Below are 13,819 nucleotides of genomic sequence, written 5' to 3'. Positions count from 1 at the left end.
AGCCAGAGTGCTCCTTGGAGACCAGGATGGCCATACTTCGGACATATTTTCAGGAAGGACTAGTCACTGGAGAGGGATATCATGTTTAGCAAAGTGGAGGGTCAGAGAAAAAGAGAAAGACCTTCAGCAAAATGGATTGGCAAAGTGGCACCATCAATGGGCTCAATCATGGCAATAATTGTGAGATTAGCCCAGGACTAGGCAGTGTTTCATTCTGTTGTGCACAGGGTTACTATGAGTCGTTATGGACTTAGTGGCACCTAACAACAACACAACAACAAGGTAAAACAAAAATTCTAGTTTTGCTTGAAATTATGCCCACACAATGATGATTTTTTGTTGTTGTTGTTCCCCATTTCAGACGTGAAAAGAATTCAAAACATCTGAGCCTGTTTTATCTCCAACTGTAACACACAAATAGTGTATGGGTTTTGACTCAATTCAAGATTTTTGTTTTTAATGATCCTCTTCTAAGTTGTCTGTAGCTCTCCTGCCAATCTGAACAGATGCTTTCCGTGAGAGTCTGACTGGTTAGAAGTTCAGAACACTCACTGATGAATACCAGCAGCAGCCTGTGTGGTAGACTAATGGGTGAACAACAGAGAAGATTATGGAATTAAGAGAGCTGCTTTGCCAGCCCTTGAAACTCTGGTGACCAGCCCACTATGGCTCTATTTACTAGCAATAGAACGATAACAAAGCTATTCAATGTCTGGGGGAAACATTCCAAAGCTGTGGTAATGATTTACTGCAGTGTATTTTGAAAACAAAGCTGCATACTTACTGAGCCATAGAGTTTCCCCTTCTTGTTCATGGCTAAATAATAGTTGCTGTTAATGGCTTTGACTGCAACCACCCCAATTTCCACTGATGTTATCTCCAGGATGCCTAAAAAAAAAAAAAATTTAAAGGTTGAACATGAAGAGTTGTATAAGTTTAGTTAAAAGAATTTTAAAAACTTATTAAATCCTTTTTTTTTTTTAATTGTACTAAAAACCTCTTTCAGTGTGCCTAAAACCCCAGCAAATATGTGGAAATAAGTAAAAAAAGGTTTCAGTAGAATTCTCCTTCATTTCACTCTGAGCATATAGGGGAAATATTGTTTTAATTAAAATGCTTCCTTTGCTAACTCTGCATTTTCAAACCCATAAATATTGAAACAACTCTACTCATCTTAACCTAGATTTCTCAAAACCTTATCAGAGGCCACATCTGTATCACGGTATTAAATTAAATCTAGAGCATATGTCAATAATATGTCAGATTTACCTCAATCTGCAAAAACAGTGGTAAACTATTTCTTCATTGTAAGACACTTAGATAAACTAAATCTCTTGGCTATAGTTAGCTGATAAATTCACTTTTGGCAAATGTGTTGACATTCGGAGATACAGAAAGGCTAATCCCAGTATCATGTCCACATTGTCCTTAAAATAGCAGAATCACACTACTTTGAGTTGAGGAAAATATCCATCAGCATTATTATTATTATTTAGAAAAATAGGAAAACCCAGGCAATTAGCAACTAGTAGACTAGTGGCACCTGACAACAACAACAAGACTAGTTTTGTTGTTGCTGTTGTTTAATTTACTTTTATAAAAGTATTGATTTGTGTATCTAAATAGAATTCTTCTCTGAAAGGTTTTCAGTGTCCACTCATTTTAATTTACTCAGCATCTATTCATTTTAGATTATGAAGGCCTGAGGAATGAAAATTGCTTATTTTCAAAGCTTGCTCAGGAGACAGAAACAGTGTTGTGGACTTTGATCAGAGAGTCTGGCTTTACATCCTGGTTCTGCATTTATTGATGAATGACAACATAAGAAGGAACCAAACATCCCATGCCTCAATTTCATTTGTACAATAAGCAGTATAGTAACGCCTCTCTCAAAGTGTTGCTGTGAGTATTAAATGAGATAGTACAGCAAAATGATTTCAACATGCCAAGAGCTAGTGCCTTCCTAATTACAAAAATAATACTTATTTTTATATTTTATTTTAGTGTTGATAGTTAATCCAAGAAGAATGAAGTCCTTGGCAACTTCAATCATTTCTTCATTGATAAGGATATTATTTATTGGTCCAGTGGTGAGGATTTTTGTGTTAATTACATCGAGATGCAATCCATACAGAAGGCAGTGGTCTTTGATCTTCATCAGTAAGTATTTTAAGTCCTCCTCACTTTCAGAAAGCAAGGTTGTATCATCTACATGTCACAGGTTGTTAATGAGCTTATAGTTGTGATTATTGTGTCAAAATTGAGATACTGAAGTTATACTACTCACAGACCAGATGATAAGGTAACAGAGTTTAGTCATGGTAGACCCAACACCTATGCCTCTGACTCTCAGTCATTATTTTGCCTTTCCATCAAACATCCTCCTTCAAATTTGCCAGGGAACACTTTTGGAAACCGTTTCATAAAATGATTAATCAAGATAATAATTTTAAACAATTTAATATGTTATCCCTTCCAAGAATGTTGTCATTTCACAGAGGATAATATCTGAGACTCAGAGAAGGAAAATCTAATTTATGTGACAAACAGATGATAAAAAGTAAGGCCTAACTGAAACTTACTGCCATTCGGACTCATAGGGACGCTGTATGAATAGGTTTCTTGGGTGTAAAAGGAGAAAACTTCATCTTTCACTCAAGGAGCAGCTGATGAGTTTGAACTTCCAACCATGCAGGTAGCTAGCCATTTGGAGCAAAATATTTAGACTGCTGCTTTCTTTGCCTGACTAAGTACTGTTAGTAATTTGCATTGTATACTTTTATCTTGGAAAGTTGCTAGAATAAAAAGAAATGAAGGATCATTTTTGCAAAGACTAAACCAAATCTTTGGGTGATGATGAAGAAGTAGTAGGATTAAGTTATAGCAACAAACCGAGTTGACAAAAAGAAAAACATAATGGAAATATTAACAGATCCTTGTTTGATTATTTCTAAGAGATAATACACATGAGAGATCACATTCAGTTTGAATATTCCTGAGTTTCTTTCTGTCTTGCCCCATAGCTAAAAACTCAATATTCAAAAAAAGCAATCAATCTATTAACTTTCTCCTCCATTCCTCAACCAGTTATGGCTAAGCTGAAAAGGTTTATTATTAGTTTAAAATAGAAAGAGGGAAGACCTAAATGATTTAACAGGGTCCTTTTGCATTCTGAAAATAAATTATTTTGTATGTTACATAAGTCAGTAAGTTACAATTCGATAATCTTGTGGGTAATGGACAATGACTTCATTGATTAGAAACATCTGTGACTGTTAAAGTGGCTTTCAAAGGGACTAAAGTCTGGAGGACGTTTGTATTTTTCATAAAAGATCTCTCCAACAGTTTTCTCTGCTTTTTAGTAAGGATGATCAGGTTTGCCAATAAAAGTATTTTGGAAAAGAGTGGTAGAATTTAGTTTGAGGATAGTTAGATTAATAATAGGATTAGTTCGATTAATGTATATTTTGATGGAAATTAAATGCAAATTGAAGGATAGTATCCTGGGATCCAACATTTGTGGATGAGCTATCAATTTAATTTGACTGAGGGCCCCTTTCCATTAGCACTAAAATTTTCCTAAAAAACTCATTCAAATTGATTTTAAAAACAATCTAGTAAATTGTCCTGTTCAGAATTATTCCTTAGTAAGAAACAATTAAGCCAACATATGCTCTCAAAGCTAAATGGCATTTAAAAATTTATTCTGAGATTTGGAAAAAAAAAAAAAAAAGTGTTGTTTTAATGTATGGCAGGCACACAAAGCCGCACATGTGATAAAATTGCATAGAATTGAACACGCACACAAAAATGAGTCTGTATAAAACTGTAGCAATCTGAATCAGGTTAGTGGATTGTATCAATGCCAGTGTCTGGGTTGGATATTGTTCTATAGCTAGGCAAGGTTAATGCACTGGACTGTAAAGTAGTTTGAACCGCAAGGTCTGTGGTTGAAGCTCACCAGTCGCTCCTTGGAAACCCTACGCAGGTCAGCACTTAACCACCACAACAATCTTTCTTACAACGGTATGTGAATCTGCAATGATCTCAAAATAGAAAGTTACCTCACGCTATTAAGAATGCAAAGGTAAACAAGACACAGTCATTGTTTTCCAGAAGTTTTAAACTAGGTAAGTTACAGACAGAAAAGAATAATTCAAATACAAAGAATATATATTGAGAGCTATATAAGAGAGAAATTTTTATGCTATAACTAAATAGTAAACAAATCTTTCTGAACACTTGGTATTTATGTGGATTTTTCAGGGATAGTACTTTAGTAGTTGGGGGAATTTGAAGCATGAGAGGAACACTACAAGCAGAGACAATGAATGAGTAAAGAAAGGTAGGGAGAGGAAGAAAGAAATCAGTGTGTGCTTGGGTCACTAGTAGTCCTCTTTGTCCCTCATCCCAGTGGCACTTTGTGTTGGTCACTCTAGCTAAAACCAAGAGCCCTGTTTCTGTGCCACAGTATTGCTTTACCACAGTGAGGAAGGAACTTTTCAAAAAGATTATTGTGAAATTGGAAGCAACCCAATAAATGTCAGAACCTCATGAATTCACAATCAGTTGTCTGTTATTTTCCCTTAAACAGTTTAACTCAGAATATATTCTAATACTATATAACTTGATTTGTTGTTGTTGTTAGGTGCCATCGAGTCAGTACCAACTCATAGTGACCCTATGTACAACAAAACAAAACACTTCCCGGTCCTGGGCCAACCTCACAATTGTTGTCACACTTAAGCCCATTGATGCTACCACTTTGCCAATCCATCTTGCTGGGGGTCTTCCTCTTTTTCTCTGACCCTCCACCTTACCAAACATGATATCCTTCTCCAGTGATTGGTCCCTCCTGACAATATGAAGTATGAGAGATGAAGTTTGACCATCCTGGCCTCCAAGGAGCACTCTGGCTGCACTTCTTCCAACATAGATCTGTTGGTTCTTTTGTCAGCCCATGGCACTTTCAATATTCTCCTCCAACACCATAACTCAAAAGCATCAATTCTTCTATGGTCTTCCTTACTCACTGTCCAGCTTTCACATGCATATGAGGCTTTTGAAAGTACCATGGCTTGGGTCAGGCACACCTTAGTCCTCAAGCTGACATCTTTGCTCTTCAATACTTTAAAAAGTTCTTGTGCAGCAGATTTGCCTAATGCAGTACGTCGTTTGATTTCTTGACTCTGCTTCCATTAGTGTTGATAGTAGATATAACATGATAGCTTTTGTCAATGTGGTAAAATACGTCGTGGTTGTTGTTGCTAATTGTCATGTTGATTCAAACTCATGGTGACCCCATGTCACAAAGCAGAACTACTCTATAGGGTTTTCTTGGCTATAATCTTAATGAGGTGTGGCTCTGCAGGATAATGCACTGGATCCCAAGGTTGGTTTGAACAAGGTCAGCTGTTCAAATCCACGAGCTGCTCCTTAAAAAACCCTACACAGGATCACTATGAGTCAGAACTGACTTGACAGCACTTAGCAACAGCAATGACATTTTTAATGGACGCAGATTTCCAAGTCTATCTTTCACAGTCCTGTTGAGTGGGTTAGAACCACCAGTAGGTTAGTAGTCAAGCACAAACCTTGATCCCACCTAGGGTCCTTATATCATGATACTATAATGTAGTGTTGCTGTTGTTGTCGTCAGGTGCCATCGAGTTGGAACCGACTCATAGCGACCCCATGCACAGCAGAACGAAACAATGTCAGATCCTGGGCCAACCTCACTACCGCTGCCACACGTGATGCCATCAATGATGCCACCTGGCTGATCCATCTCGTTGGGGGTTTTCCTCTTTTTCTCTGACCCTCCATCCTACCCAGCATGATATCCTTATTATTAAAGACTTTAGTACACAATAAATACTAAAGTCTTTAATAATAAGCCCGTCACTGTCTGTGTATCTATCTCTCTTTCTATAACTCTCTCTTCTTCTTCCTCTATTTAATAGATGTGGTTAATGTCCCAAATTGATTTGTTATATCTTCACATAGAAGACTTACAGCGCTTCTTGGAGTTTTAAATCACATTTAGAAACAATTAGTTCAAAGGACTAGTGAACTGTACGAACCACCACCTCCACTACACTGAGACCATAGAACTAGATGGTGCTGGCTAACACTATCAACTACTCTGATCAGAACCACAGAAGGACCTGGTCAGAATTGGAGAAAAATGTAAAATAAAATTCAAAATCAAAATAAAGACCAGACTTACTGGTGTAATGAAGACTGGTAGAATCTCTGACACTGTGACTCTTAATACATTTTGAACCTAGAACTAAACCCTCCTCTCCCTTGGGTTCACCTTGTAGTTAAACAATCAACAGGTCTATAAACTGGACAATGACACTTGCTAAAAGTGGACAATAACATTTGTGAGGAATGTACTCCTCAAAATAATCAACCATGAGACCAAAAGGGCAACATTTGCTCAAAAACAAAGCTAAGAAGGCAGGAAAGGGCAGGGGAGACAGAGAAATGAAAACTGAGAATCCAGGGAGGAAGTGGGAAGAGTACAGTTACATTGAAACAATTCACAACTAATGTTACAAAACAAAATGTGTATATATTGTTGAATGGAAAACTCATTTGCTCAGTAAATTTTCACCCATACCACAATTTAAAACAAAACAAAGCAAAAACCACACAAATTTTATTTGCAGGGAGAAAAAAAATCCCAAAACTTGGCACCTAGATCTTTTAAGTTCATTCATTTCCCTGCAATTCTTTATGGAAACAGTTCAGCAAAACTTAATGTTTTTCTTGATGACTCAGAGGCATGAGCATTGGCTTTGATGTCTCCCTGTGCTGCGAAAGTGGAATACTGTCAGCAGCTCTCCAGTACGTAAGTTAACACAAGGCGATAAATGAAATGTAAGTGATTGTTAGAAAATATGCACAAGGCTTAGCAGCTTTCTTTTCTGAGAAGATGAGCTTTTCTGCATGAACCCAAGCAACTCTTTTGGATAGATTCTCAGTTGTGTTACAGAAAGTGGAGACTCTGATACATGCCACAGACAGGTGTCTGATGTTATTATCTTAGAAGAATCATTAAAATATGCAGTTTTATGCCTATGATAAAAAAGCAGTAATTCATTTCTGTGCTATAAAATTTGTCATTATCAGATAATTTTCAAATAACTGAATTGTGTATATTAACTGGTATTAGAAAAAGTATACAACAATTATGGTTTCAATTGGTAGTCTGTTCCTTTATATCCTTAAATGTTTTAACCACGTGATTTGACTCCTGATTCTTGAAGTAAAAGGCAACTTTACACGCAGGAAATTTAACAGATTCTAGGGTTATATGATCTTGACCAGAGCATGCATAATAACTGTCAGTACCTAAAGAACTTCCAGCTTAATAATTAGAAATATTCTTAGAACAATGGTTCACCTCTTTTTAGATGTCAAGCAGAGTAGTAACATTGATTTATACCTCAAAAAATAGTATGAGATTAAAAAAAAAAAAAGACCTTACAGAAATTGTAGAGTAGAAAACTCTGACCATATTCTCCAGTGGCATATACACAGAAAAAACACCCACATGTAGGGAATAAGAAAGGAAGAAAAGAGATTACTGAAGATTGGTAAGGGGCAGTATGTTGCTGAGGAAAAAGAGCTTTATTCTTATCTTTTATCTTACAGGACCAGCCAGCATGTGTTAGACCTGTTTGTTGTTGTTAAGTGCCGTTGAGCCGGTTCCGGCCCTGTACAGGATTTCCGAGGCTGTAAATCTTTACGGGAGCAGCAAGCCTCATCTTTCTCCCGCAGAACCACTGGTAGTTTCAAACTGCTGACCTTGTGGTTCGCAGCCCGATTCATAACCACTACGCTACCAGAGCTCCTTGGGCATGCATATTTATTTGGTCCATTCAACAATTTCAAAAAGTATATCTATGCTCTAACCTAAAAAATGTGAAAGAATGTAAAATTGTAACTAAGAAGTATCTGTGTGTTGGCAGTGCCTGGACTAAAATAATCATATGCAATACTGAATATTTTTTACTTCACATACTTTATATTTTCTCATCTCATCTCTCTTTCTGTCTCTTTCACACATATACACAATGAGGCAACTAATAGCTATATATATACAATGTTTTAAGGGTAACAGCAAAACTACATTGTTGTTGTTGTTAAGTGCCGTCGAGTCGGTTCCGACCCATAGCGACGCTGTACAGTTTCCGAGGCTGTAAATCTTTACGGGAGCAGAACACCTCATCTTTCTCCCGCGGAGCGGCTGGTAGTTTCGAACTGCTGGCCTTAAGGTTCGCAGCCCGATTCGTAACGAAATTGATGGAAACTTTGGGCAATAAAAGAGAGAAAAGTAAGCAGTAGCTCTAAAAGAGCCGAAGAGAATGGCTTTCCAACTCAGCTGTACTACTTAGCTAACCGTGTGACCCTGGATAAATGAATTCTATTTCCTGATCTTTGATTTTCTCATTTTAAAATAAGAACTAATTGCCTCTGTTTCAGACTTGCAAAGTCAAGTACAGTAGGTTGTTGTTTTTAAGTGCCGTCGAGTCGATTGCGACCCATAGCGACCCTGTAGGGTTTACAAGGAGCAGCTGGTGAGCTTGAACCACTGACCTTGCAGTTTAAATGACTTTAGAGTCTGACCCATTAGGCCACCGTACCACACCAGGACTCCACATAGAGTAGGTATTGAATATGTATTCACTGTCTGCAGAATCAGAATGGTGGCAAGTAGTAAGCAATATTCCATACTAGTAGCTCTCAAACTTGAATATGCATCAGAATCATTGGGAAGACTCGGGTTTTTTATTTAGTTGTTTGGGGGCAGTAGAAATTTTGCATTTCTAGCATCTTCCCAAGTAAAGTCGGCCCAGGGACCACACACTGTTACATACGCTGCAATTCAAGAGACAGAGGAGCACTCTGATATAAAAAAGCATTGACAGAAATATGTGCAAAGAAGTAAAACCATAAACAGAATATAAACACACAAGTAATGGTAGTAGTTTAACACCAAAGAAAAATTTAAAAGAAAATGGAAAGAAGTATTGGGTTTTTATTTTGCTTGTTTTTAATAGGTGTGGGACTCATGACATTTGAATAACTGTGATAAAGTAGATTCAGTATTTGTAAAGAAATACACTACACAGTGCTGTCTGTAATCAATGTTTTTAAATTTACAATTAATATTCTTTATTTAATTTTGCCTAATAAGAGGGTGGAAACACAGTGGAAACTTAAATCCGTTTTACTATCCCTTTAAGTATTTTATAGGCATTCTCCAAGGCCTAATTGTATTGACACTCCAAGAATTAAAGTCCTACATAACCCCTTAAAATCCTACTCATGGTCAAGAAACAGACTACAAAGCAGTAGGAATTCACTTGACCCTCCCCACACTCCTACTCATAGTTAGAGGCATATACTTACTCAAGAATGATCTCACCCATTTAAAAAGAGGACACCTGAGTGGGCTAATCATGATTCTAGATCTGGTCCACATTGTACTGCTGTTTTAGACTGTCTTTTCAGCATAATACAGTGGAGCTATTTTAGTTTCTCTGTCATAGTTCATTCTGATACCCTTGACATTCACTTAGAATTGCAGACAGAAACAGGACCTGCATTAGCAGAAAACCTTTACCATCTCTATATAAGAAGGTGCATCTTTCCCAATTTGCTAAACAGACAAATGACCTTTTATATTCTCACCTAGTAATTGAAGTCATTGGAAAGAATGCAAATTCCGAAACACTTCTCCATTGAGGGCTATATTTAATTGACCTGTTTTGTAATTTAATCATTGCCATTGACCTAACAGTAGACGTATCAGAACTTTTCAACTTAGGGACAATTTTCCCATTGTAACTTAATTGCTGGAGTTCTGGTATGGCACACTGTAGGATAAGCACTGACCTGCTAACTGGTTGGCGGTTCAAACACACCAGCTGCTCTTTGGAAACCCTATTGAGGGTCACTATGAGTCAGAACCCACTTTACTGCACTTTAACAACAATAACAACAAGTTAATTGCTAAAGTGTGTGAAAAATAAAATGTGACTCTGTGGCCTGCCATACTGGTCAATGCTGTGGGCTGCTGCCAAGTTGGACAGTGGCACATTGTGACATCATGTAACAGAATAAATGTGGCCCTGTCCTGAAACGTTTCCGTTATGTTACGGATTGAACCATAAGGTTTTAGATTGCCAGGTCTTCCTTACTAGGTCATCTTTGTCTGTATGCTCTCCTGAAACATGTTTGGCATCATAGAAATATGCAAGCTCCCACTGGGAAGATCCAAGGTGACTATGCATGAAATGCATTGTCTAGAAATGAAATTTATATGTCCTTTGTTACAGGTGAGAATTCTACCACTAATTGGAAGTCAACAAATATTTTCAGATGGTCTTACAGTGTGCCTCCCGCTCAAGACATGTGCTAGGTCTACAAAAGATTTAGTAAACAATAATTTCTTTCTATTTTTTTTCTCACCAGCAGTTTATTTTTGAAATAACAATGTTCCACCTCTCTTTAGTTTTATCTAAATTTGTCAGGATGTGGGTAATTACTTATCAATATTCTACCATGTCATATTTGTGCATGACTGTCTCTTCTCTTAGAATATAGTAACAGTAAGACATAAGTGACATGTTTCTAAGACAAGAATTTATTTGAAATTCCTAAGAATTTTCAAGTTAGTGGTGACTTAAGTTTCACTAACTTACAAAGTGAGACAAGATTCTATGACTAATTTGGGGTGAAATAAAAACTTAGAAATGATTGTGTGCCTCTGGTCATAAGAACCCTAACCACACTCTCAGCTACACTGGAAGTACTTATGTCCCTGAATCATTTTCTGTCATCCAGTATAATTGACATTTGATCCCACTTTTAAGTGGAATAAATGATGGGGAATAGTGCAAAACACAGGATTTTAGAAAAGGCGTATGAATACAGTCTCAGAACAGTCTAGAACAATTCATTTTAGTGGAAACAAAGCAATAAGCAAGGAATGAAGATATTTCTGAACAAATTTCTTCTTGAAAAATGAACTAATTTCTATATCAGAACATATATTTGTATATACAGTTTCATAAAGCTACTTTTTATTTTTGTCCTTTCCCTGATTTTCTATAGTAGATTTCTTATTTTTTCTGAAAGTTGGATATTCTGGTTTCTTGCAGGACATCTTGCCTATGCCTCAATTTTGGTCCTATTCTTATTTTATTTCCTGAATTTTATAAACGGGAAAACAAGTCTGAAAGAATCTTTATGTGGCTTGTGATGATTCACTGAGTATTAGCTGGAAGGAGAATGTGCCATTTTGTTTGTGTCAGGGTTAGACATACCAACCAGTAAAAATAGGAACAATTACTGCAATTTTATTGCTGCTAGGAAAATCTTTTATTGTTGTTGTTGTTGTTGTTAAATGCCATTAAGTCAGGTTTCTGAAGAGCAGCTGGCACATTTGAACCACTGACCTCACAGTTCAAACTGACCTTGCGGTCCAGTTCTTATACTACAGCACCACACCAGGAATCCAGGAAAGTCTATACATAACACAAAATAACGTTATAAATTTGTTGTGGGCTACCAAGAGGCAATATCATTAAGAAAAATTTTGCTGAAGATAATTTTAAAATGATTATAGCAGTACAATAACAGGGAGCTACCAGAAATTCACCCCGAATTCAGAAGAGGATGTAGATTGAGAGTTTTCATTGCTGACATCAGATGTATATTTTCTGAAAGCAGAAAATACCAGAAAGATGTTTATTTGTGCTTTATTGACTATGCAAAGACATTCAATTGTGTGGGTCATAACAAGCTCTGGATATGATTGTGAAGAATGGGTATCCAGAGCACTTAATAGTACTTATGAGGAACCTGTACACAGATCAAGAGGCATTTGCTAGACGATAACAAGGGAATGCTGAACGATTTAAAAAACTAGGAAAGGTATGCATTAAGGTTGTATCCTTTCACCATATTTATTCCATCTATATGCTGAGTAAATTCTGAGAAGCTGCTTTATATGAAGAAGGTGGCATCAGTACTGGAGGATGACTCATTAACAAGCTATGATATTCAGGTGACACAATGTTGCTTACTGGAAGCAAAGAGGACTTGAAGCACTTACTGATGAAAATCAAAGTCTGCAGCCTTTAGTATTGATTGCATTTCAATGTAAAGAAAACTAAAATCCTTATAACAGGACTAATAAAGAACACTATAAATGAAGAAGGGATCGAAGGTATCAAAGACTTTATCTTGCATGGATCCACAATCAATGTTCATGAAATCATTAGTCAAAAAAATCAAGCAATATACTGTATTAAGCAAATCTGCTGCAAAGAACCTCTTGAAAGTATTAAAGGGCAAGGTTGCTATTTTGAGAATTAAAGTGCACCTGACCCAAGCCATAGTGTTTTCAATCACTTCAAATGCATGTAGAGTTGGACAATGAATAAGAAAGACGTTGATGCTTTTGAATGATGGTGCTCTTGTCCAACACCATCTTCTCTAACACCGTATTGCTTCCTAGAAGAGAGGATGGTGAGACTTTGTCTCTTGTATTTTGGATGAGTTGCCAGGAAGGACAAATCCCTGAAGAAGTACATCATGCATATAAAAGTGGAGTATCTGCGAAAAAGAGGAAGACCTTCAAGGAGATGGATCGACATAGTGGCAGCAACAATGGATTCAAGAATAACATTTGTGAGGATGGTGCGTGCAGGAGCAGACTGTATTTTGTTCTGATGTGCACATGGGGTCGCTATGAGTTAGAACCAACTCAAAGACACCTAACAAAAATAACAACAATAACCATGAAACCAGAAGAAATTAATGGTGTCTGGTTACCACTATTGATGGATCCTGACCAAAAGGTGGACAAATGTGGAATAGAACTAAAAGTTTATATGAAAATTAGTTAATTAATTTTTTGAGAATGGGAGAACACCAAATCTAATGCCCCAAAATCATCTTTAATCCTTGAAACTGAAATATTCCATGAAGCCTTTGGTAGACTAAACAATAGTTGGTTGGTTTTGTGCCATGGAGTCGATTCCAACTCATAGCGACCTGGTATAGGGTTTCTGAGGCTGTAAATCTTTATGGGAGCAGAAAGCTTCTTCTTTCTCTCATGGAACTTATAGTAGTTTTGAACTGCTGACCTTGAGGTTAGCAGCCCAAATGGTAATTACTACGTGACCAGAGTTTCTTAAACAAATTGGTTAGTCCAATTAATAATAAATAATGTTTGCCTCTAGCTCTTATGAAGAACTATCTATATGAGTTTCTATTCTAAAGCACAGATAACAACTTTAAGAGGCAGAAAACCTAAATTAATGGTGATGAAACATTATGGGTAGAGATAGAATGTTGATACAAAGTGAAGTATGTAGCCAATGTTATTGAACTGTTCATGTAGAAAAAATGAATGGATGTATCTGTGGTTGTATATATCACTACCAAAAATGAGTATTTTTAAAAATAAATTTGTTATGGATTTGTATAGGTCAACTAAACATTAATAAGAACTATAATAATGCAATCATTGTTCTTAAGTGCTATCAAGCTGATTCTGACTCATAGTGACACTATATAGCAAGGGTGGGGAGCATCCAGCCCATAAGACATGTTGTTTTGGAGTGCCATAGAGTGGTCCCGTCCCACAGCGACCCAGTATAGGGCGTCCAAGGAGCAGCTGGAGAGCTTAAACCAAAGACCTTGCAGTTCAAACAGCTTTGCAGTCTGGTACAATAACCCTTGGCACCACACCAGGACTCTCTTGTGGTTGTTGTTAGATGCCACCTAGTCG

At 36.9% G+C, this 13,819-nt stretch overlaps 1 protein-coding gene across 1 annotated transcript in view; it reads right to left on the bottom strand.

Annotated features, from left to right (window-relative positions):
• LOC102828286 (fibroblast growth factor 10-like) overlaps positions 1 to 13,819 on the bottom strand; it is a 155,032-nt gene that overhangs the window by 3,485 nt on the left and 137,728 nt on the right. Inside the window, exon 2 of the mRNA XM_006865748.1 lies at positions 785 to 888. Coding sequence (XP_006865810.1) covers positions 785 to 888 — 104 coding nt within the window. The remainder of the gene's footprint in view (positions 1 to 784; positions 889 to 13,819) is intronic.

The sequence above is a fragment of the Chrysochloris asiatica genome, unplaced genomic scaffold, assembly GCF_000296735.1.
Source record: "Chrysochloris asiatica unplaced genomic scaffold, ChrAsi1.0 scaffold00082, whole genome shotgun sequence".
NCBI lineage: Eukaryota > Metazoa > Chordata > Mammalia > Afrosoricida > Chrysochloridae > Chrysochloris > Chrysochloris asiatica.
This window is presented reverse-complemented; position numbering and strand designations above follow the sequence as displayed.